At 43.5% G+C, this 26,414-nt stretch overlaps 1 protein-coding gene across 1 annotated transcript in view; it reads left to right on the top strand.

The window, feature by feature from the left end:
* Positions 1-26,414, top strand: part of LOC107217886 — a 309,627-nt gene that overhangs the window by 74,823 nt on the left and 208,390 nt on the right. The window contains exon 4 of the mRNA XM_046735990.1: positions 4,433-4,571. Coding sequence (XP_046591946.1) covers positions 4,433-4,571 — 139 coding nt within the window. The remainder of the gene's footprint in view (positions 1-4,432; positions 4,572-26,414) is intronic.

Genomic DNA, 26,414 nt, shown 5'->3' with positions numbered 1-26,414 from the left:
TGCGGGAAAAGGAGGATCAGGAAGGGAAGTCGAGCATAGGGTATAATTTCACACCGCTGCTGCACTTAACCGTTACGACTTCATCTGGCTCGTTATCGTCGTATCAAACGACACCGAGCCTCGCGTCACAGCTGCGTGTCATTTTCCTTTTTCCACCTTCTCCTCTTATACTACGCATTTCTTTCTTTTCTTTTACTTTTTCTTCGCGTTTTCTTCTCGGGAGGGGATTTTCCCTTTCTCTCTATTCCCCCTTTTTTTCACCCAGCTACCGTAGCCACTTTTCTCTCAGACCATTAAACGTCTTTCGGCGATGTTCAATTTTTACGAGCCGACCAACCCTGCACGCTGCCGACGTGCTTTCTTTTGTTGCGAAACTATATTACCCGAGCAATAAACCTCAGCGAGCTGAAGTAGGACCATAAGCCTTTTGATTCAAGATAAATTTCCTACAAACGATACTTCACGCTCCTTCGTAACTGAAAGACGTAAAAAAAAAAAAAATCTGTAGAACCAGATTCTGGGATGTTCGAACCCACGTTTATCAATTATGAGCATAGTCGTTCCGAATTTTATACCACACCTTCACATATTTTCGGTTTCATTTTATTCCTCATATCAATAAAACGTTGAGTTTGTTTTTCCTATTTTTTTTTTTTTTAGTCTATTCCACTTGAGAAAGAATCCATTCCAATTAAGTACGACGCTTTTTCAGACCCCATCAAAGTTATGGATCATTAAATCGCGTCTTTAGGATACATTTATCGCAATCTCACGGCGTCAGCATCATTCCTATTATTCTCTGCAATTCTCTCGACCTCAAAACTCGGTTCACCCGATCTTGTCACGCCGGGAAAAGGTTGCCGCATCCAGTTCGCGACCGGTAAAACTCGAGGCAGGATCATTAACCGGCGTGAAACGGCACGTAAACGGCTTATAAACTCAATAAAGAAGAGCTCGAAGAGCGCGGGGCCTATGAGGCACGGTAAGTCCGTCGTAAAGCTACCGTCCGCCTCAAATTACTTTATGACGAGCCGAGTAAAGTATGCCCGCGGATTGTTATTCGGTAGCCTTCGCGGACAAGTCTCTCAATTCGCAGTTGATAAAATTCTCATTTCAAATTTCGCGCCACCGGATAAGTTCGCAACCGTTCGAATTTCCGCTAGTTCCGAGTCATTTTAACCAACTGGTAAAGAAAGGCGATTTAGCGCTTTCACTCGTTCACAGGAGAACTTCTCTGACGCCTGTCAATCGGTTCGGCTGATGCCGTAGGATCCTGAAAACCAGGGGATGGGGAGGAAGAAGAAGCGGAGGTATTTTGGTGTGTATGGACGGCGCGTCGACGGGCTGTGAAAACTGTTTAAACCGCCGAAAGATAAACGAGCAGGTTTTACGGAGGCGAGATATCACGCGAGCTGAGACGGTGTTTTAACACGCCGAACACGCACGGAAAGATCCGCGAGTATTTCTTTCTTCCTTTCGTTATTCCTTCCTCTTCTTATTCCTCGTCTTCTTCTCTCCCGACTATGGCGTACGTCGTAAATAAATACGGCTAGTAATGAGGAGCCGAAAATACCGCGTCGGTAACGAGCTCGGACGATATTTCATGGACCGCTCCAGAGATGGACGAAAACCCGTGGGGGGATGCCCACAATTCATTCACCCTGTCCGGGGATCGAACTCGCTGACCACGTGGACCGGGAGCTCACCTCCGATCGGCCCTTCGGATTTTATTACCCCGCGGACGATAAACTTCGTAATTTAGCGTCCTCCGCAGGCCTCGCCGGTACCTGACCACGCTTTTGCCCGGTCCCAGGATCCCAGGTATATCCACACGCATCTGCTTCACGGCCTATCCACCTACCTGCCAGGATCTCGCGTCCTTTGACCTCTGGAAGTGATCCTGGCTTGATGGCGCTTTCTTCGATTTCTTCGATTTCTTCGATTTCTTCGATTTCTTCGATTTCTTCGATTTCTGTTTCTTTTCTCTCGACGCGAGCATCGGTTCCTAATTTTTCGATCGACTCTTGAACGAATATGGAAACTAGAGTTTGAATCTGGAACTGGCAGCTGGTAATTAGACTCAGAAATAATGATTCCTGCTAGCTAACCTCGTTCGTTTTGTTTTCGCGCAAAGTGAAGAAAAACGACCCTACTTCGAGTGAAGAAAGAGTTGAGGGGGTCAAGATTTCCGTCGTTGAACCATGGGCGAGAAACGGCGTTAAACGTTTAACATTGTGTTCCACTCGGGCGTGGGAGTTAATGACACGTGAGTTTGAATCCCTCCCTGCAGTGGAAGGAGTGCCGGCCAGATTGCCTTCGCCTTGGCTTCCACTGTGGTGTGTAAAAGAGTCGGATATGTACCCAGTATTTACTTCTACTACCTCCGTGTTGCCGCTTTTGAGTAGTGGGTTTAAGGAATATTCAGGAAATGGTAAATAGGAATTTTATTTACTGTATAGACAATAATTCATGATCGGGAAAAATCGGAGGAGTAAAAATGCCTGTCTCGTATCGCCGGAGTTGGTGGCAATGACATTTCTCCCTCTCTCTCTCTCTCTCTCCCTATCTCTTCCTCTCTCTGGATCGTCAGGTTGAATTCCAAGGATGCTTTTCAAGCTTGGTTTCTGAGTGGCCCTGACCGCTTTGAATAACGAAATAAACGAACGAAGATACGAATGCCCGAATGAATGAATGGATGAATGAACGAATGAACGAATGAATGAACGGACCAATGAGCCGAGCATGGCGCCGAGTGGCGTGATTTATTCTTCGCCGAGCGCAGAGGCCAGCAGCTGGGTTTGAAACGGTGACCTAGGTGTTTGAATGCGAAACACAAAACAGCTTGGTAATAATTTAAACCGACGAACCTAAGCTAACATTTGCCGAATGGTAGCCAGCCCGGGTTGGACACAAGTCATAACAAACTTCAGTCGTAATTAACTCGTGACAAACAGCCTTCATAACCTGACCGTATGTAAAATTGGCCGTTAGACGGCGAACCGTTTTCTCGCCGTTTGTGTGCGCTCAATGCGAGCCAACGAATCCTTAGCTCGACCATTTCAATGCCGGTATGATATTATTATAACTTGAAAGGACAGAGAGAAGAAGAATTTTAATTTAATCCATTAAATCACACGGCAAAATGTTATTCGTTAACTACTCGAAGAAGAAGTTCAGTCCAAAGGTTTATTCCGACGTTCTTAATTTAATTTTACAATGGAGATAGAAATCAGTGACTGTTGCCGTAAATGGTGAGGTAGGTTAAAAGTTTATACAGCTTGTAAAGTATGATTGTCCGAAAAAAGGAATACACGAAGAGTTGAAATACGAGCAGCTTGCCCTCCTTCTGCGATGAGAATAATCGCCCGTGAATACGAGGTTCAGTTATGTTTAGAATAACCATTGCATCTCGAGGCACGCTCTTCTCCTCTGAAACAGTTCGACTCTGGCTGCTGTGTAATCAAAGTCTGATTATAGGAGAGTAATTCCGAATAATTTAGACGCAATCACGCGCATATACGCTTCGCTTATTCCCATCGCGTAGCCACAAAAGGCAGAGCGAACTGCGTATTCCGTGGAAAATATGATGCATGGTACGGTGGATTATTACGCAACGGGTGTCTCGTACAGCTGTTTTTCAGAATATGTTTCGACCTTTCGCGAAACAAGATTCCGAACTGAATACGACGAAGTGCTTGAAATTTATATTCAAAATGAAAAAATTACAAAGGTGAGCAGATCAAGAATTAAACCGAAAGAGTTTCGTCCATGGATAATTAGTCAGAATGAAGAAGCTGCAGAAACTGTATCATCCTAGAATTTTTTAACGGAATTATAAATAATTGAAAAACAACTTTACTTGGACATGATTTGGCACGGCGTTATTTCTTTCGCATCAATTACTTGATCCGTTTGAAGCGCATCTCTCATAAAATCGGAAGCGAGAATTTTTACGATTTCCGGGGGTCGCCGTCTCGTTTCTCGTTTGTCCCGAGGCTCCCGAAATCTTATCTCTTTGAGGATTATGACAGGCGTATATGGCAAACGAGTAGTTTCCCGGTCCCTCGCGACTCCTTCTCAAGATCCGCAGGATGGGGCCACGAATTTGCCCGGGGCGAACGCAACTGCGTCTCTTCGGCGTTCCAAAAACGGGGGAAACTTGACGGGGAATATCCCGCACTGCAATCGGGATCTATTATTGATAACACCGCCGGCAGCGAGGCGAACCGATCGTCTCGGAATCGCTGCGATTTAGCCGAATAAACCTGCGGGAAGCGGCGAAAATGAATCCCGCAAAACGATGGCTAATGATCTGTGAACGAAAATCGCTCTTCTCTTGATGGCGAGAAAAACAAGGATCTCACAGTGTACATATGCATAAGTATAGTATTTTTTGGATGGTACAAAGTTTTTTCTCTTTTACCTGTTTCAGAAATAACGCGAATGTCGTTCCAATTGCCACGGTTTCGATCCAGAAGAAAGAGCCGCAGGAAACGATCGCCAGAATCGCAAAACGCTATCTGGACGACAACATGCAGCAAGCATGGATAAACCCTCGGCTAATTTCGATGGTGAGTCAGAACTGACAAATTTGCAACTCTTTTCTTCTAGTTCTTGACTTTTTTGTCACGTGACTTGGTAAGTATTCTTACCACCATATTTTATATCCATTTTTTGTATAATTAAAGAACTTTGAAAACATATTTCTTCGCGATGTTTTGCTATTTCCGATAACCTACCAACAGGTTTTCAATACTCGAGAGTAATCATTGCGACACAATGTAAATTATTATCGTTAGAAACAAATTGATTGAAAGAAATCGTAGAAATTGAAGGAATAACTCATTTCAGAGAAAGTTATCCCTTTGAACATATGCATGTTTTATATAAATTAGAAGTTATTGGGGCTGCTGATTACGAATCTGAAATCGTATTTCAAAAATTCAAGATGGCGGATCCAATATGGCGGACGAAAATTTTAAATTCCATCGAATCCGGAGAAAAAACTCTGTCCAGGAATTTTCGGGGCTACTGATTACGAATCTGAAATTAGATTTTGCAAATTCAGTACAGCTAATCTAATCTGCAGCCGAGAAAATCCCTGCATAAAGTATTTTTTAACCGCATTCGATCAAATTTGAAATCTTCGCCCGCCATATTGGATCCATCAACTTAAATTTTTTAAATCTGTTTTCAGATTCGTAATCAGTAACCTCAAGAACCATAGAATACTAACTTGTTGTAAAAGTTGACTTGGTGCAATAACGCATGTGATTCAAAGGGTTAAGACGCGAAACTCCGTCTCTTTTATTCAATCTTCGAAGTTCGTATCTTGCGAGTACACGGTAGCATTGCTTCTCCGTCGAGGACGGACAATTAACATAATAGAAATCTCATTTCGACGTGAAACGGTGCGCCTGGATAATCCGGAGTAGCGGATCTAAGCAAGCGTGAGTCCTTGCGTCATTCGGAATTGAAGGCTAATCGTGTAGGCCAGCTGCATCGAGAGTAAGAACTCCAGTCTCTTCTCTTAAAAATTTCGAAACGCGGTATCCATGTACGCGTGGAACAAAAAATTGATTGAATTTCGACAGTGATAGAGGACGAACAGAATTCCATTTCCAAACAAGCTTGCGAGCTGGTGGATGTATTTCGTCATCTGTTAAGGTACCCCGTCGCTTCAGCTGCACCGGGATTGACGTAGCGACGCGTAGCGTCGCCATCTCATTGAAAAATTCTCACAATACGTGCAGGATCGCGGTGAAGAATTCCGAAAGAACGTTGTGACGGTGCGGTAAATTCCATCTTTCACTTCGTCTTCGCATTTTCTTTCATTTCTGCCTCGTGCAGGAGATTCAGATTTAAGCAAGGGATGAAACGCGGGTTAAAATCTAGCAAATTATTGTTAATTAGACGTCTGTGTGGCCCCGTTTCGAAGCTTGGTTCCGGGGGAACTATTTGGCGATGACGTCTCACGTCCGCAGCACCGTTAAGATTTCAGCCCCGCAGCATCTGGCGTAGCTCGTCTGACGTGAGACTGACGTAGAGAGAGAAAGAGAGGGAGAGTAGAGAATTGTAGTTCTCGAGAGTTTCCCACCGACCCGCCTTATCGTTATAATAACGGGTTAAATTAGCCCGAGATTTCGCAACCGTCTACGGTATTCGTAATACCCATAAAGCATTTGCCAGACCCGGCAGTTCTTCCGATTATTTCCCTGCAGCGGTTCCGTAATTCCTTCTTCGACTCGAGGAAATCCTCCGCGAGACGTGAAATGGGAGATCTTCCACACGAATAACAAAAACGTTCGGCTATGCAAATGGCGTCAGCCAGACAATCAATCGCTGCAAAGGGGTCAGGATCCTCCGAGTTTTCCAGCGGGCTTTCGATACATGCATACATGCATAGATCCCGCTTTGAAAAATGATAAATCAAGTGGAAATAAAATTCGAATGAATTTCTTCCGGGTGTTCTTACCGTATTTTTACTTGAAAGAATCGACGATTTGCCGAGGAAAACCGCGGGAAACGTTCGCATAAAATTTGCCACCGCTCGGTGATATGATAAACAGCCCGAATGACAGGGACCTCCTTCCCGACCCTCACACTCACTCAAGTTAATCACGTCAGACAGCCCTCTGATTAAACCGCACCCCTCGCCTCCGCCCCCGCCTTCTTCACCCTCGCGGCATTCTCCTATACCCACTTTTCATCCATCCCTTATTATTAGAAGCAAATACCCCGGTTGCACCGTGTCGAGGAGTCAAGAGTGTGCCTTGATAATTGTCGGAAATTTTTCACCCTCAAGTTTTGTATATTATATTATATTAAACGGCGATGAGAGGTGAGGCCAAGCTTGCGTTTCACGTTTCGATTTTATCGCCCTCGACGAGTTGACTCCGTGTAATTTCCAAAATTTTCGGCTGTTTTTCGATGTATATTACAAAGGATCCGACCTGAGTTCGCCACGCTGTTTTGCACCATATTGCAAGACCCCCATAATTACCCAGGCATTATACCGGTTCAAGGACGTCACAATAGTTGCGTAACAGCGTAGTAACGGAAGTTGGACGTTAGACGGATGATCGGAGAGCGTAACGTCAGTGTACGGATTTATGCCTTGGGCATGGTCGGTTGAATGGATCTAGTTTCGTCTATTATCAGAGGGTATCGATCGAACCGAACAATCACTGGCTCACCGTGTCTGGACTCTCTAATTCCATTCAATCAACCGAGTTTCGTATCATGTCGAAAGGTAGAGGCTGCAATCTGCGCGTGTGACGCTGAGATATGTGCTGATTACACGCTTGACAAGTGTTCGGGAAACCGCATCGCGAATCCAGCGTTTTCTTTCTGGATGTGCAACGAATGGGGGGTGGGGGGTATATAATAGTGGAATGATAAATCAAGTGGAAGTGAGGTACGTAGCTAAGGTCACGCGGTGAGCGAAACAGCCAACTATGGCAATTATACACACATACATACCTATGTATATTCATATATATATGTAGGTATATGTGTGAACTCGGGGTCAGACGCGAGAATAACGAGTTCACGCACCGTTAGCGCAACTCTGTGTATAACGTAGGTACAACGCATTGCGTAACGCGTAGGCAACCTGTCTCTGGTGATTACTGCCTCAGCTGCTGCTCCTGCTCCTGCTTAGACTAACAGCCCCCCTCCTTGGATATAATGAAATAACGAACCCGTGTCTGGTTGTCCTTACGGAACCGTGGACGAAAGATTACCTGGCTGCTCGTTGCGTTTGTCTGCTCGTAATGACCCGCGATCCCATTTTGGAATAATGGAATTCAATGCCTGATCATTATGCGCTTGAAATATTTCACTTTATGCACCGGTTATCGGTTGCACCTGCAACTATCGATGGAATTTTTCTGAACGTTTAGATTCATACTTTAGAATTTGTGGAGTTAATCTGACGAACAAACATTTGCTGCTGCGGTAGATGAACGATGAGGTCGAATATGTGTAAAAAAAAAAAAAAAAAAACTGTTCTCTTCGAAACAGATTCAACAGTTCCATTTAGGTATAAAAATACGCCTGTTAAAATTAGAGCTCTTAATATTAACGTTATTAACATTAACAGGCTGCGCACCACTTTTTTTCTATTTTCCACCAGGATAATATCGGAAAAATGGTTTCTGTTCCTTCTGATTTTTATAACTAGTTAACGATGCGTCGTATAAAAAATTCGCAAACATATTTTCGTAGAGAATTGAACGCTCTTAAAAAAAGGTATCTTATCATTTTATGATAAATCTACTCTTTCAAAAGTTATTCAAGGTCCTTTTATAACTTTTTACTTTAAATAACTTTTGAACGCGTGAATTTATCAGTAAATAATAACAGACGTTTTTTGAAGGGTGTTCAGTTATCTACGAAAATATGTCTGTGAATTTTCTGTACGATGCATCGTTAGCTTCTTATAAAAACCAGACGGAACAAAAACCACACCGTGTTATTTTTATGGAAAATAGAAAAGTGCGATGCGCAACCTCTTGATATTAATATTAAGAGTTCGAATTTTAACAGGCGTATTTTTATGTCTAAACGAAACTTTAGAACCTGTTTGGAAGGAAAAGAATTTTTATTTCTCTGTAAACACCCTAGTAAATACGCATACATACAGGTCGATTTTAAAAACTTTTCGAGATTCATCTTCCTCGTCTTTGAGACTTTGTTACCAATGTTCAATACGTTTTTCCGCTTTGTTTGTCGGTCAATGAATGGTCAGCTCCAGGTTCTAATGAGTTTCAACGCGTTTTAGGCACGTCGTTTTTGTCAGTTTCCCATGGAGTAAATGACCATTGGCGTTTTCATGCAACGGAAAGCTTAAGAAGGGCGAGGCAGTTGGGCGTGATCGGAAGCAGAGGAAACGGGACTAATGCAATGGCGCTTAATCCAAATTCCGTAAGATGTTTGCAGAGTGTCGCTCACCTTCGTCGAGCAATTTGTATGAATTTAGAATTCCTTTAGCAGTGAGAATGGCATCGCCGACTCTTCGCGATTCAACAGCTGAGCCGACCCTGAAGCATAATTCATTTTTTCCACCCCTTAAAAGGACTCTGCGTCTTGCATATTGATTATCGCGATTCAAGCCGTCTTGAGTGCTTTTTAACGAGTACAAAGTGCGGGGTATCTATAGCCCGCGTTTTCAGTCTACGTATAATCTGTACCGTCGGGTATAGTTTTTAATGGGTGGTTCATAGTTTAGTAATTCTCTTTACCGCGAGGCGCGTTCATTTTTCATCGCTTAGTGATTAATGTAAACAAGAGAGGAAAAAAAGTGGAACTCCCTGTTCTATGGGCAAGGATGAAAAGTAAACAGAAGATATAATAAGTTTTTCTCGTTGAATTTAAGCGGTCTCTCAAACCCGGTAGGACAAAAAAGAAACGGGGAACGGGGGTGGAAAAAAAAAGAGAGAGTGAAGAGAAGATGAAAAACAAGTGAAAAATAACTCGATACTGTATTCGAGGAGTTTAGAGCGGGAACGAAATTCGGCTCATCGTAAGATAAGAGATATCGCGCAGTGAGACAAAGGAATATACCTATGGCGAAGAGAGGCAGGAGCCGAAGAAGGAGGGTGAAAGAAATAAGATAAAAGGATCATGAACGGGCGGAGGGTGGATTAAAATATGCGCATGTATTTTTCTTTCCACGGACGAGTGAATTTATGAATGCTTTATTTAACTTGGGATTTGGATCTACATAATATTAAAAAGTTCCGCAAAGTACTACGTGTCGCCTGGCTGGTATATACGAACGATAATTAAAAAAGAGGCTTTTGTCTTTCGCGTGGCGTTCTGCACCGGGAATCCCGAGACGGAATGCTGTCTGGTTTTAGAATTTAAACGGGAAGAAGAAACGGCGAATAAGAAGAGCGAGTCGCGGGGGTGAAAATAAAAACAAGACGTTGTATTATATACTTTAATCAAATACAGCATATATATATACACACGCGTATAATAATAAAGAAAAATTCAATTAAACTCGCGAGATTATATTATACATTATACGGAAGATGAAAGGCCCGCGGGGGGGTAAATGAGATGAAAAAAGGACACACGTCGTTCTATCCGTGCGTCAAACATCCGGCAGCCTTCTACTCTTTGAAACCAACGAGTATACCTGAAAGAGAGGTAAAGAGGGAGAGAGAGAGAGAGGCAGAAAGCGAGTGAGGTAGTCGTCATCCTTATACTCGGTGAGTTCTTCACCTACAGCGACGTTAATCATGTCGCCGCAGGATCGCGAGAGAAGGATGATAAAAAAGCTGAGAAAAAAAATAAAATAAATAAAAAATGAACAAGGAAAAAAAAAATACAAGGACAAGAGAAATTAAACGAAATACGTGAGAACGCTGCGCGCGGTAAAGCCGGAGTCAAAAACAGTGAGAATTAAATGAAGCAGACTGAAGAGTCGGGGGTCGATGGCAGATATCGAGCCCCGAGAAAGCGGTGATAGAGGGAAGGAGAAAGTGAGAGAGAGAGAGAGAGAGAGAGGGAAAAATATGATAAAATAAAAACAAAGGAACGCCGGGGACAATGAGGGAGAGCATGAAGATAATAACCGAGAATCAGAAATCCAGAGGATTCAACAATAGGATATTAGAATAGCTATTATCCACAGCAGACTTAATTATTTTAAGCCACTTTTGTGCTCCGCTAATGAATCGGACAAAAGTCCCCTCTGTTATTAATTGTCCTATTTTTTTTTTTTCTTTGGAATGTTATAGAACCGGGAATATCTCGTTGCTGTGAAAAATATTCACCGATTTGGACAGAAAGTTTGAAAACCCGGGTAAAACTCTGATTTTCTCTTTCAAAACCGCGATATCTTTTCCAACGGGAAATCAACTCCTCGACGAAAATGATAAGAACTTTTACTTATTCTTGTTCTTGTCATTCGTGTAACGCCGCACGCTTCTTTCCAACTTACTGCATCGCCTCACGGCGACCAGTTTACTTTTTGGCGCTTCCTTATCGTGTGAGGTTTGTTTTTCTTCAGGAATTTTAAGGAGGTTCTTTGGTCCGAAATCGATATTTTTTTTACTAGCTTTATCACGAGACAAGTCGTAAGTTGACTAATTCTGAAATAATTGTCCAATTCGTTGACTACAATTAACATCTTTTTTACATACTTGAATACAAGAATTTATACTGCTGAAATAATTTTATGATTCATTTAAAGTCATTTCAAAATGGTTAGAAATTTAGTGAAATCGTTCGATTACACTTTACCGTAGCTCGTTTTACCGAAAAAAAACAAACTATTTTATACAAATTTGTTGAAGCAGGTAGTTGATTTGATATTAAAGGTATTGATTTTTCGTGCAGCAGCTTCCCGAAGTAATCCGCTTTTCCAGCACCATACGTTTCGAACTACTTGGAGAAAAAAAAAAAATCCCCTCTGATTTCGAGGAATTCACTTTACTTCCCATTTGTCAAGGCCGCAGATCAAGCGCCGAGTTTTCCCCTGCGCAGTCGAACTCGACAGAGTATCATGAGAGCCCATAACTTAACCGTTGCAGGCCTACAGGGCGTTTTAAAATACCGCGTGGCAAATGTGATTAATGCGGTATAAATACGGAGGGTGTGTAATTCGGTTCAAGTGTCGCGGACTCGATCAGTCAGTTTTTGGCCGAGGGGTCGAGGCATGGCGTCTGAAAGGAGCGAAGGAGCGCCGCGGGGCCAAAGGGCGACTCCCATGGTAAGAAGTTGGCGCGAGGCTTTCGAAATCGATTTAAATACGCACTCGCACCCTTGAAAGGTCCGCCTCGAAGCACGTACGCTTCATTCGCGTATTGTTCAACCTCGCGTGGAGCGTAAAATAATAACAGCGTTTCTGCAGGGTGCTGGATAATATACACGCGCCCCCGTACGAGAAAAATGCGATATTGTAGAACGAGGGGTGAATCTGCGGTAAATCCGCGTGATCCTTCTTCTATGCATCGGCGCAAGGTCTTAGGGTTGCGATCTCGCCTGGTATCATTTTGGTTTAATATTTATGCCGACGAAGGTCGTCGCGTCAGCCTGTTCGCGATTCAAGAAAGACCGTCGCGTCTGCTTGGAAAGCTGATGATCTGATATTCGCGGTCGAATGTCTGGAGGAGAACATCCTCCAGTCAAGATCCAAGGTCAAAGGATTTCCAAGCCTGAGGACAAATGACGCCAAGTGTGACCGAATCGAATATTAGGAGAAGCGGAAAAATTTATCAACAAATCTCTGTAACAGATGCAATGTTGTTTGTGCCAGTGATGTTGGACACTAAGCATGAAACAGCATCATTTTTATGTGACAGAAATTCTTCCGAGCAAATACGGATGACGCAAGCTCATATTATAATATTACTATTTGGAAAAAGGATTTACAATCAAAGGGTTCGAAGTGATCAAATTTTGTTCTTACTTAAAACAAGAGAGTTTTGCGGAGATGGCTGAAGATAAATCTCAAAAATTTTTCACACAGGCAAAAAATTGATGTCGTATCTTGTGCTTCATGCGTATGTTTAATTCGTACGAGGAATAAATTGTGTTTCGCGTATCGGAGAGCGCGGATCTTTTTATATTTACTTGATGATTCACAGGATGGAGTTACGGGGGATTTTTGACGTCAGGTTGAGTTGGCTTTGGGTCGTTTGGTCGTGTGGCAACTGCATAGCCAAGCAGGCAGGGATCCGAATCGGTCGGGTGGGATTTTCGCACGGTGGGCGCTCTGAAAAGATTCGGATCATTTGGCAAAGTGCTACTTTGTGTCACATAAAAAAACGTCCCGCGTCTTTCAATCTTCCCGCAGGTTATACAGTCAGCAGTTTCGATTTACGTTTACTTAACCGTGTTGCTGTCCCCTTGCCAATATCACAGCCCCGAATTTTGCGGCCGTAACTCGCTTCCGGTTCCCTTGGCGAGTTTAAAGCCAACTTTGAAGCAACTGACAGCGGCAGGGAATTGAAGAATTCATACTTTTTTTCGAAAATGCAAGTCGTTAAGATCACTCGCAGAATAATTACGACGCTTAGGTATCATGAGGAATATTTTCATTAATCTTTACTCGAATTAAGGTATAATATAATATGATTTTGCTCAAAGCTGCAGAGTAAAATGAATGTGAAGAGCTCAAGAGTTCTTCGACGATCGATGTGTAATCTAATCGAAAACGATTTACCTACGGAATTTGGTATCGCAAGTCCGTAAATTGCGTGACAAATGCAGTCGGCGTCTGTGACGATTAGTTTTTTCTTTTTTTTTTTTTCTCTCTCTCTCTTTCTTTGTATTCTTGAGGCGGTATGTAGCAAACGGTAAACGAAATCGAGAAAGTTGAGTGATTTATTCCGGTGGTAGAGAGCAGAAATATACGCACATACAACGGGCACAGAAGAATGTAATCGTTTTAGGAAATGCAAAGTGCGTTTCTTGGGCAATAACTTATCCAGTCGGGTCGTCGAACGACGCAGAGTTCGTTCGCCAATGAAAATATTGCCGGGGATCCTGCGGGAGGAAGGAAGGATACGGCTGCGGGAAGACGAAGTAGGAGGAGGGTGGTGGCGAAACGGGGAGAGCGAAAAGCCAACGACTTAATTTATGGACTTATTTTTCTTGCCAAGTAATCGCGCATTAATCTGCGAATTAATTACTCCACCCACCAGAGGACTTAATTATTTTTTAATTTGATTAATCGAACGCAACTGTTTCGCTACGCGAATACTTTTCGCAGCTTTGCGCGAAGTCTAAATATAAATCGATTTGTTTCTCGTTTCTTTTTTTTTTCTCTACCACGCTTCGATGGTTTATTTATCTTCAGCTGCACTTATCGTTCTGCTTTTTGAAACGGAATAACAAACTAAAAATGAACAATTATCTTCTGGTTTTTATTTCGATCAAATGATGGGCTCTGCTTATTCTTTCGAAATGAAAAGCGACAGTTTACGATTAATCGATCGATCATTTTTATCATCCCCGTGTATGTAATAAGTATTTTTTTATTGACCTTTACCGGATATAAAATCTTCCATATGTGCGACGTAATAGACCGAATGATCCTGGCAGTTGACCGTGTTTCTTAGTGTGTGGCAGTGGAAAGTAATCGAAAAAATGGAATAAAAAATAATGAAAATGTTAAAAGGTCCGGGAAGAGTGTCGAGTGTGGTTGAAAAGCGCATCCCCATAAAGCCCCATTAAACCCCTGACAAGTCAAACCCTCTTAAAAACAAGCTGTAAATTAATCCACGGGGTCGTGTTGCTCCGTCGGTTGCCATCGGGGCGTCGTTAAAATACCAGTAGAGGATTTTCGAGTTGAGGATTTCACGGCGTAGTCCATGGGTGTCATAAAGACTGATTGATCTCCGGGTTTTATGGTACATATATGCAGGTATGCACCCGGCACTATGGAACCCGGGAGGCTCGAAAACCCCATTGAATATCAACATTATTAATGGTAATGGAGTTGTTCTTGTTTTCTTGTTGCCGCTCGTTCTTATTTTTCGTTTGTAAAATCGCTGCAGCATGTATCATACTTTTTTTTAAACTTTGGCTTTTGACCGCATCCAATAAAGAATTGAATTTAATTCGACAATTGAAAATGTTCACAATTCTGGATCGAAGGAAAGCGATCTTTGTAGCCTGAAAATATAATAATTCAACAGCTATTCAATGTACGATCGATTTGTAATTAAATTACCGAGTATGAGCATCGATTTTCGACCAACCAACTTCCTTCAGCACGGAACGTCGTCGAAGCATGAAGTGCTCCGCAGAATAAATCGAGGTAAAAGTTTTATGACCGTCAGGAATAGACGGTGAGGCGTCTTTGTATTTTCATTCTCACGTGTATCTTTGTTCTTTGTATATCTTATCGAAAGGACTCGAAGTTGGAAGTCGTTTAGCCGCTGAAGACTTAAATCGGATTATATCTCAGTCGTCTCTGAACCGAGGTAAGAACCACTGTAGAAGGCAGGAGGGCGGCCGTCTTAATCACTCGAAAGACGTCTTATCTAAACGCGATATCGCGTAACCGCGACGAAAACTCTTTATATACTTATATAACCATTATATACGAACTCAAGCTGAGCTTTTTCTCGTTGGAGGTCCTTCAGCCTGCCAAATCTCTTTTACTCTCCCTTTCTCTCTCCTTCTGGAACCTTCGCGACCTGAAAATGCTCCCGGACTTATCTCGACGACCTTTACGGCAAAACGAGTATTAACTTCTCCTGACATTTTTCCCCTTCCGATCATCGTCGAGCCTGCACTCTCATCAGCCAGCGATATGCACTCGAAAGCTCATCGGTCCCCAAATGTGTGACTCATACAGTCGAAGTCCGGAGTCAATGCGCGTACAGCTTTCTCCCTCCTCCACAGTCATTTACCCACAATGTTCTCCAGCAACGTTCAGCTCCGACGAGATATAAAGTGGCCGTAAATTTTCCCCGCGAAACCTGCAACGAGTATTTAAGGTTACTGCCCACTACTTAGTTAACTTCTTTTCCCTCCCCGCTTCTGCAACGATATTTGGGAATCTGAACTCCGGGGGCAATGTTCCGTGAAAATACGAGAAAACACTCTCTTTGTCCGTACATTCTGTGGGTGGAACTTCCCGATCGACGGGGTGGATTTCCCCTGCTAACATCTATCAAGAAATCTTATAGTCGGGTCATGAATCGCTGTTCGAACAGTGATGCCAGAATTACTTGAAAGTCGATTGAATTGGCTCGATTCAAAGATAACTAGCGGCCTTAATATTGATTTACAGTTCCTTAACTTATGTATGAGATTAGGGTTGGAATTTCGGATTTGTAGAATTAGGTGTACTAGATCGGTAATTATCGGACAACCGATTACGTTGGACAACTGAATGTTCCAATGATCGATAAAGTCAATCAGAGTGGAGATACACCCTACCGTCGATCATTACAGAAGGTTTGTGTCTCGGCTAAGTGTCGATAAGTGTCGGTAAATGTCAGTATGGGAATCTGTATCCAGAATCAGCCCGGTATGCCTACTTATATGTACAAAAAGACATCATATAACAAACACGTTTTGTCATTGTCAAGTCGTATCCGTCCCAGATTGCAATCAATCAATGTGTACAGTATATAAATGACGTCAACGTTGTGAAGATACATCGAAGCATCGTTCCCTCGGTGAATCACAACCGCAAAATCGTAATATAGCTTTTAATGCAGTGACGGGGAAAAAAAAGTTTGCCGAATACTTTTCGGAAGAAGCGTCATATTTCTCATGCCAAACTTGGTGATAATTTACTCTTTGTCCGGCACGTGGGGTCTCTGATCCCCCTGCAGGAATGCACCACGCGGGGAATAAACATCTTTTTCACCAACCCCATTTTTCGCGGTTGGTGAACTTGACTGTACTACACGTGGTGGGAAGGGGGGGGGGGGGGGGGGGGGGGGATTCTTGACGTTGGTCTCTGGTATATAGACGACGACGAATGCACTTTCATCCGCTTCAATAGAGCTGAGTGCTTGGCTCGAGGATTCGCGACACCGAGAGAATAAGTTCGCGTAGTCGGTAAATATGATGCATGTAAATTATCACCCTGGGACGAATGGATTTTGAATAATAAAGACATTCGGCAAAACCCGGGATGATATCTGCTCCCGATTGCGCTTCTTTGCCGCAAGCTCATTTCGCCTCTTTCTTATAACTTGGATCTAAACAAATGGCGAGGGCTGATACTTCGGCCCAAGTTTTCACCCCATCCAGATAAATCATACTTCAGTCCGGTTGGTTAACTGGCACCCCGTCATCGCAACCCCCCGCGATTCTGTTTATGTGCCATTTACCGGGAAAGCCAAACAATGGCCAATCGTCGTTCGCCGTTGTTCGCCATTAGCCGTTGACGGTCCCTTAAACCTCGTCGATTCCGCATCGAGGGTGAAACTCCAGTATCTCTGTAATTATTTCTCAACGGGAGTGATTTGACATTTTTGCGAGGCTTATAAATATACGGCTCTCACATGTCGAGGAAAGCGTTTCGTTTTCGGTAATTTTAGATCGTCGAACCACGCGGCGGAATGAATTTTACACTATTCGTCTACCTCAAAAGCGATATAATTCACTCGGGTTACCTTCGCACGATTGAAATTTTAACGGAATTTTTATCAACGAGGTACCGCGGCGCCGGATATTCTCGATATTTAATTTCAATACGTCGCGGAACGAGCGTATCGAATCGGGAGGATAAAAAAGAAGAAGAGTGAGTTTAAAAGAAGAAAGAAAAAAAGAGGAAACCCACTTAACTGCTATTATAACACGTCGCGATGAAAGTAATTTTCGAATATGGGCTTAACCGAGCCAACGGGGCTGCAGACGACGTTGCGAACGATAGGTGAAATTGAATACTCGTTAAGAAAATATTTTCCATATAGCTGATCCCGAGACGACGCGTGTGCCTCGCGCTGTGACGGGATTTGGGGTGCGAATTCGATCAGGAGGGTTGATTAAGGACCTCGCGGCTCGCCGGCGTCTGAAAATGAGGTTTTTTTCTTTCCTCTTTCCAGTGAAAAATTCCAATTCGCCCGAAAGGTGCGCGATTGTGAGAAATTTTCTAACCCCTGTTACGCAAGGAACGAAAAACGTCGTCTCTATACTCAAGAGAAGCAAGTGTCAAGTCTTTTCCGCTTCTCGTGAGCTCGGGCGTTCTTAATTGTTTTTACTTCTCATTTCTTTCCTCTCTCTCTTGACCTTCTATTTTCTCTTATTATTTTCATAATTTCAATTTCCTTTTTTTTTCTTTTTTCCTCCGACTCTTGTTTCTTCTTCTACTTCATCTTCTTTTCTTTCTCTTAATACTTACGCGCGGTCCCTAAGACCGCGATGTAAAAAATGTAATATGAATATACCATCATTTCGCGTAAGAAAAGAAAGGAGTGAATGAAAATAGAAGCGCAAAAGGCTCGTCTGATTCTCTCGCGAGTCCTGGAGAGGCTCTCTGGAATTTTCTTTCATTCCCGCAAGCCAACGCTGCGGTGACACTCGAGGCTCCTTCCTACCAACCCTGACTTCCACGTGGCTGAAAATATTACACCCTATTATGTTTGACCTAACACGCGTACTCGCGGCCATAATACCCGACTCCTTCTCGCCCCTCGCACCCTCGACGCTCGGCGTCCCGGCGCCCGTTCCCAGCAAGCCCCGGAGACGCGAACGTAACGAGCCACGGAAAGAAGCCAACGTTATAATGACGTCTCTTACTCGCTGCGAGTATGTAAGACGAGAGTAAACGAAACATGCGATACTTCCGGAATTCAATTCACTATCCACGGTGATCGTGCTGCTGTAATTCAGCATCATTCCTGGATTTCGAACGAATTTTAAACCGAGTTTTTCACATCTGGGGGTGAACTTTTCTGGGTCGATTGATTCGTCAGCTTTTTCGTGATTAGCAAAACGGCGATTTTAATCAGATAAATCGACGTGGTCGGCGTATTTTACACAGATAAAAATTTCTTACTCGGCGCAAGTAAAACCAAATTCTTTCTTTTTTTCTTTTTTCGCCACATCAGAAACAACTTTCCAGTGATCTACGTAAATGTTAATTCTATTCGAATAAACTAATTGAGCGTAAAGATTACAATTTTTTTGCGAACGGGTGATTGATCGACCAATTTCGACTTTTGAATACGCCTATTCGCAGTCGAAACTCCGATCAATTTATTCATTGTACTGGCACAGTAGCTGTTAGGTGATTATGGATGAGAGGATTCGCGGTTTTGCAATATTAACATCGTTAGCCGATGAACGATAGACCGCAAAGTTCAACCTTCGGGCTTTTCGAACCACAGAATTATGAAAATTAAACTAGGTTCTTCTGGAGTCGAAGTAATGCACCTCCAATAATCAATTACAATATCCTGCACACAGACTGGGTCTATGTAAGCTGAAAGGTCGAATATCGGATGCAGTACCGAGTATGCTCATTAATTTCTATAATTACTGCGGTCTATGATCGTAAATTACAATCCCTTTGGCGGTCCGTTCGCTTTTGATGCAGTAATCCGCAGTTCGAATAGTTAGTAAGCATAAATAATTCTCGTCAAATTCGCGAGTCCACTGTTGAGTAAAATTTACACAAGCGAAACGGATTTCAAAATTAATTCCTCCTTATACGCAAAAGAATGCCAATTTGGCGAATATAAAATTGCGGGTTTTACAGCAAATTGTGGCCAACTTTTCAGCGCTTGTATCGTTACTTTGTACAGGTTATTCGCACTCGTCATTGTTCTACAATAATTCGCGAACCGCGCACTCAAGCTGCCACGGTAATTACACAGCGTATATTGGTAATCTGATAAGCGTAACTGCGAAGCACCCCCGAAGGTCGGCGGTAATTTTTCACATCACATCGCGAGCCTTTGTCACGTGAAACTGTCGTCAATGCCGTTAGGCTGTGTCACAATTGGCCAGGTAATGTGGTGTAAATTTAAATGGCCGTGCGACACGCACCGCGCTTGTGTTGTGTGAGATTTACAAATAATCATTACCCACACACACGCGCGTCATTGTAAGGAAAATACAAGGAGAGGCGGCGAGTATTCGTTACGATTATTAATTTCGTAACAGCGGGTGGAAAATCGGGGTAGGGAAAAATTTGTTCCGCACCCTTGTATGAAGATTATACGAAAATATAATTATCCGCGTTTCGAGAATTGCGAAACGATAATCGTGAAATTCGTCGAACTGGATATAATTCATCCCGCAGCAGAGAAGGTAAATCAAGAGAATAATACAAATTTTAAACCGCATGGAAAATGGAAGAAAAACAAAATTCGGACTCTCGAGGAGGTTGAAAATTCCGTGGAAATTCGACCGTGCTTTTCCTCTCCGGACCGAGTTAATGCCGGCTAATGGCCCGAGACACAAACGGGACTGCGACCCTCTTCCAGGCCGCGCTGATTTCATTTCAGGACTCATCTTCCGCACGGGGTCCGTGTAAATTTTCAATCAGTCGTCCGCCTCTCCCCGGGGAATGCACTCCCAGAAACCGTTTTACCAACCATTACCATTTCACGCGCGAGCTTTGCGTTGGGGAGAATTTGGCAAAAATTGATACTACGTTTCGCAGTATGAAAGAACGAAGACCTGAAATCGAGAAGCGGTTCACACGATGCTGAACGATGAGCCAGATGATTAAACGATTAGCATTTAAGCTGCAGACAGTGAAAGGCGAGATATTGAGCCGATCGACGATCATGCGACGAATCTGTAGAACCTTGAAAGCTTGCAATGCTTAGCTGGAAGTCACATTCCGTCACATTTTCCCCTTGCACCGTATAATGCCTGCAGGGGGAACGACTCTGAGTTCTCGACGAGTATACTGCGAGGGCGTCGATCGATGAGGACATATTTTCATTTAAGTTTGGTTAACTTGACGCGTCGAGCTTAGCGACGCGGGAGCTTTGAGAGTTCCCCGGCTATCGGAACCAATAACGGGGTGCTTAACGCAATTTCGGGCGCAGGAGCGGGAATAACTGACCCTCGCAAGACGGAGGCGGAAAGCCTCTTCACCCCCAGGAATAATAAACGGATCTTTAGCATTGATTAAACCGGCGGTCGCTCGCTTAGATTCAATTTATCTGGTCATCTGGATCTCTGCTTGTGCGGTGTCTATACATCGCCATGTTGTGTTTATGTTCGCGTTTGGTTACACAGCGTAGCCGCCGATCGTATATCTTCCATTCCCTGCCCCTTCTTCATTCATTCCTCCTTTCGGTGTCGAAGTAATTGAGCAAAGTAGTCTTTGACTATTTTTCTACGCTCTTATACTGCGCTGATAATTACGGTGAATTTTTTTTCCTCGAGCAATATAATCAATGCTCAGCGATTTGTTGGCAAATTTTAGTCCGCACGAGGGGCGTCATTTGTGGGAAGAAATACTGACGGATTTGTTAGATGTGTTGGTGACCAGAATTTTATTGCTAATTGGAATTTCAACGGATAGCTTTTATGCAGTATTTTTACAGTCAAATATGTAATAAATAAATGATTTTTATTCCAAGACCAAGTTTCATTATTATTCTGTTCCAAATTCTCAATGCGATTGATTAGAATAACAGACTCCATTTTTTTAAACAAAATATCAGAATTTCAACGTGCGACTAAAGATCTGTTTTGTTTTCGTTAAATAAAATAGAATGACCAAAAAATGATAAGGATGAACAGAATTTGGGCAAAGATCACCCGCAATATTATAATTGTGAAAAAAACGGCTGAATAAGACAGTAAATATCCAGTAAGGAAAAAAACCTGGCTATAAGTGGGACAGTAAATTCAACCCAGCGAATGATTACAATCGAATGTTGATGAAAAGAGAACCGCAGCGAAAGTGGCGAGTCATAAATCGAGGTGTCTCAGAAGCGTTTGGCTCTTTTCGGTTTTGCGGATCTATAGCAATAGGTATATATTGGGGTTAGAAAAGAAATTCGACTTTTTGTGGGCAGAGAAAAGCCCCGGGAGAAAACAATTAACGTGTCAAAATGCCGAAAGATCCAGAGAAAGCCACGTTGCGGTCTGGTTCGCGAACAAAAAACTTGACCCCAGAGTTTTTCTCCGTGTCTCGAGGTTGCGGGAAAATTCAAGAGATCCAATACTGAAAATGTATGTATTGTAAATACAGAAGGCTACCTGTAGCGGTTTCATAACATGAAAAAATACAGCCGTATTTTCTCACGCTGCATCAACGGACTGCTTCATTTTTAAAGTAAATTGAGCCCTAGGTACTTATTCAGTATGTAACGGAATAAAAAAAAAAATCATTAAATTTTTTATCCCAACTCTTAAATGTTCACCTGTGATGGAAAACTTAATGTTCCCGCTTTTGACTGTACAATTTCGGAAGAGCTTTTCAAACGGGTATCAAGACATCCGCTCCTCAACAATAGCGAAAAGCTGAATATCAGCGAAAAGAAATGATCCAGACCAATTTCAGGGTCGGTCATCGATTTTCTTGAGTGCATCGGTCGGATGTGAGAGACCGTTACTCAAGTTCGATTGGGTCGGGCTCGAAGTTATGCGGAGGGAGGAAAGTTTTCAAGGGAAAAGCGTCGGTGTTGTGGACGCGAGGAGGGCGTGACGGAAGTTTTTGAGTAGTTTTGAATAAAGTCTCGCATGCCTTTTTGCCCGTGATGTTGCAGGAGCAGGCGAGCCAAGCGATGCAGCAGCAGCGTCGAGGGCAGGACAGGCAACTTGATGGATTTCAACCCTGGACCGTATTCGATTACCGTCCCCCGATAATCTATTATAGTTCTTGCTTACCGCGTGTCCTCGTCCCATCGGTGACTAGTAAGTTTTAAGGAATTTATCAAATCGGATAGCACGACTTTCTCGTTCCTCCATCCAGATTCCTCTCGGCGACTTCATCCCTCAGTCGTAACGAACAAATGTTACACCTGCGGGTGAAAATAGCGAAAAACAATTGCCGAAGTGCACTTCAATCGGAGCACGTGTTACACGTTGGACCGAGTACAGTGCGGCAAAGTGGCATCAAACCGGGAGGAACAAACGATACTTCTTCTCGTCGATTGTGGGAATTGTTACGAGGAGACAGAAGCGCCGAGAAAAGAGATAGAGAGGGAGAGAGAGGGACAGTGAAAGAGAGAGGGCTGCAGTCGGGATGGGTTGGCGGTCTCGGCTGGTGGGAAACCCCTTTAATCTTCTCGGATCAAACAAATAGCGAAAAGCACCGCGAAGTGCGTTGAGCCGACAGTCGTCGGAACGTTCGAGGACATGATTGCTTCGCGCCATCGACGCCCGCTCGTTTACTGACGAACTCTTGCACCTACATACGAATATCCGCATACCCACTAGTTTGTAATCTCGACTGCGGCAACAACGAGGAGGAACAAACCTCTAATGGTATTTCAAAGCTGACGAATAAGCGTCGAGGAAATTACACCGTAATTAAAAAATCACTTCGACACTCTTTTTCCAACAACGTGCAGTGGATACCAAGTGTGCCTATGCGGATCTGCTCTCGGGAATCGGAAAGTCCCGCTGAGTAACTGCGGATATCAAAGGACTACTTCCAGTTTGGATAAAAACCCCCGAGTCAACCCCGGGTGGTCGTTCACCAATATAACGTGTGAACTACTAATTGAACACTTTTTAAATCCGACGTGAAACATCCTCTGGCAAACCCAGATGATTTCGAAAATATGCAGATTCCTGATCCTGCTCAACAGTCCTTATTGGTGTTTACCTTAAACACGTTTTCACTGCTTCCAACGTGTCATTTTGACCCACACTGAGCCCAGGGACCATGACACCATCGGATTAGCGCCAGTGGTCGGTGCACGATTCTATCTTACGTAGGGATCCATCTGTTAGACCAAGCAAACATACCTCTACACGTGTAGACAGAGGCTGGGCCTCCGGCACATCAGTCATCTCACCACTGCGTCTCACATCCATGCGAGTGAGTGGAGTACCCATGTGTTCCTCGCGTCGACGTAATCGAGCACCAGGTGTCCACGTGACATCGCCTAACGAAGGACCATCGCCCCAATGGAAAAGCGGTAGGGAAGCTGCTGGAGCAGCCAAGGTTTGAAGAGAAGCGAGAAAGAGAGATAAAGTGTAGCAGGAGCGAGCGACGAGGGAGAACGACTTGCGCGAAATCCCTGCGTAATGATCAGCGTACCCTGTCCTCTGACCTTCTCCCTTCAACCCCCTCAGAATTGTTGTTTGGTCTGTTTAGATCGTTTGGTTCGTTAGCTCGTTGGACGAGTAGAGGCTGGATTTACTCGCGATGGATTGCGGGTGCCAGTGCTCGTTATGCGCCATCTCCACCCCTGCAAAGCGTCGTCCTCTTTCTCTTCGCTTGATGAAGTTTCTTTCTCCTCTGACCAGAACCTTTTCATATCAAGTTTTCTTCCGCGAGGGTGAAGGAGGAAGCGATCATCCATTTCGGGGTGAAAACTGGAGGTGACAAGAATTCGCGCTGAGGAAAGAAGAAATGAGTTTCGAGTGAGAAATATCCTTCATGTCGTCGTTTGTGAGACGCTGATGCGATCAGGAAATATTGAATTTGCCACTTCCGCAACTGCGCTCTACTCAGGAAATTACAACTTTACGAAATGCCAATCGATACTAGGATGCTGAAGGGCCCCTCTTCTGACACCCTCAACGCTTTCTTGTCCCACAGCTGCCACCACTGTAAACGCCTTTGCATTGCGACCTCGGTAACCACAAATCGGCGAATGCATGAGCTGGTTCTGTGGTCTTCAACTCAGAATGAACGCCAATCATCACCCACCCACTCTCTCTTTGAGTTTGTGTTTTCATATTTTCATTTCCACTGGAAATTGAAGTGATTTTTGTACAGTCTTCAACGGTATAAGTCAGAGAAATTACTTTGTTAGGACTTGAACAGAAGAAGAAGTATTGATTTCACCTATTCGATAACAGAAACTCTGCGTGATCTTGTGTTCAAATCTAGGTACTGACTGCAGTTCGGTAGGAGTTTAATGTGTTGTAGATTCTCGCCCAGCAGTTGCAGAGCATATTATCGGTCGGACCATGACTCTCAGTTCCGTTGTTTTCCTTCAATCTTCTATCTCGTTTTCCCCGTTCTTTATGGTTCCGCTTGAAAGAGGGAGAAAAAGCAGTAGCAGGAAAAAAAAAATTGAAGGCAAAAGAAAAACAAGACGGAAAAGAAAAAAACGAAGAGGGAATCCACCCCACCTACCGTTGCAGAATTATCTGGACACCCAGCGTCCTGCGGGCCTGTTGAAACCCACAAAGCAAACACGTGCCAGTACCAGGAGTACTACCGGCTCTTGCCAAGGGAAGGTAAAAATCCCCAAAGGAAAACAGTCGGGTTTGAAAGCCTTGGCGGTCCATTTTCCTATCCTAGTACCACTGGTCCGTCTGTCGGCTTTATCCACTCGAGTTAAGCGCTAACGTGCAATTGATTTCAGGCTGGCAACTGCATCAAAAATCGAGGATTTTTATATCTTCGGAATCGTAGTCTTAGCTGAAATTTAATTCTAGTTTAAAGTATCCTTCATCCGTTCAAACGGGCTGTTCGTAATCGTTTTCACTGTGATTACGAATGCAAATTTGTCTACAACGTATTAGAACCGTTTGTTCCGCATACGCCGTGGAGCCCCTCGTGATCATAAAATCCAAAATATGGCCTGAAATCAATCGAGCAAATGGGCTCGAAGGTGTGAACCACCTACGTTACAACCGTGCATCGATAGAGGCGCAAGAATATGTCGACACTTGTTACTTTACCGAGTAACCAGCCACTGAATTTTCTCTTAACCAAACTACACAAAAGTCAATTTCCTCTTTCTCTTCGTCGACAACGATCGCGTCTTAAAACCAGACGACGATCCATTGTTCACAACGTTGGTAATTCCGTTGGACCTCGGTGCATGATGCACCCGGATCCAACACCGGGTTCAGCGTATTCAGTCTTCCGCAATATCCCCTTCACAGCCAATAGGGCATAGCTAATAAGGAGTACATAAAACGGCGAGGCGAGCACCATGAGTCGAGAATATGTGTGCCGTAATCCTCGTGTAACTGACCATAAAACTTGGAATGAGCTAATATTATGCCGAGCAAACTTTTCAACGAGTCAAACAGCTCGAGAGACGCTGAGTAAACGGAACCATGCGTACTCAACTCCTTCGTCAGTTAGCCAGTGGTACACACACCTCGATAAATGACCGACGCTCTCGACGGGTCAGGTCAACTGTGTCACGGTCGATTTGCATTAGACGTGAAAAAATGTTTTCTCCATTTCTGTATCCCCGTTACCCGGAATCGATTGATCAATATCCGTCGTTCCTACCTTCTTTGCACTTTTGGTTCTTCTCTCGCTTCGCCGGAAGTAATTCCTGAATCCGTGGATTAATAATTTCCTTATACAATGTCGCGTTACGGGACTCTCGGTATTAAAACCATTGTCTCGTCGCTTTTGTTTCGGGGTAAACGAAGCGGTTCTCTTATCCTCTTGTTTCGTTGTTTGTCAACTTGCGTCAAGTATTATCTGTTTCTCTTTTTTTTTTCTTCCCCCGCTCTTGAAATTCTTTTCTTCTTGTTTCAGCTTTTTTTTATTCTTTCTACGACGCGTATTTCCGTTTCGTTTCGAGTCCTTTTTTCTCGCTCGTCATCGACTACGCGTTTCCTTTTGCCTCGTTGGCTATGTTTTGGCTTGAAATAATAACGCGAGAAAAAAATCAGGCCAAAGACAGACAAACGAGAGACGCATTTTAGCCTGAGTTAAAGGCGTATTCAACGTGTTTCATATTAATATCAGCGTTGAAGAAGATGAATGAAAAAAAATTAATGATCAGACTGGTACATATTTATTAACGTACAAATGCAACCGCGATTATCCGAGATGGGAAACTATAAGTTCTTTTCCATAGAACAGT

The sequence above is a fragment of the Neodiprion lecontei genome, chromosome 3 (genome assembly GCF_021901455.1).
Source record: "Neodiprion lecontei isolate iyNeoLeco1 chromosome 3, iyNeoLeco1.1, whole genome shotgun sequence".
NCBI classification, from domain to species: Eukaryota; Metazoa; Arthropoda; class Insecta; order Hymenoptera; family Diprionidae; genus Neodiprion; species Neodiprion lecontei.
This window is presented reverse-complemented; position numbering and strand designations above follow the sequence as displayed.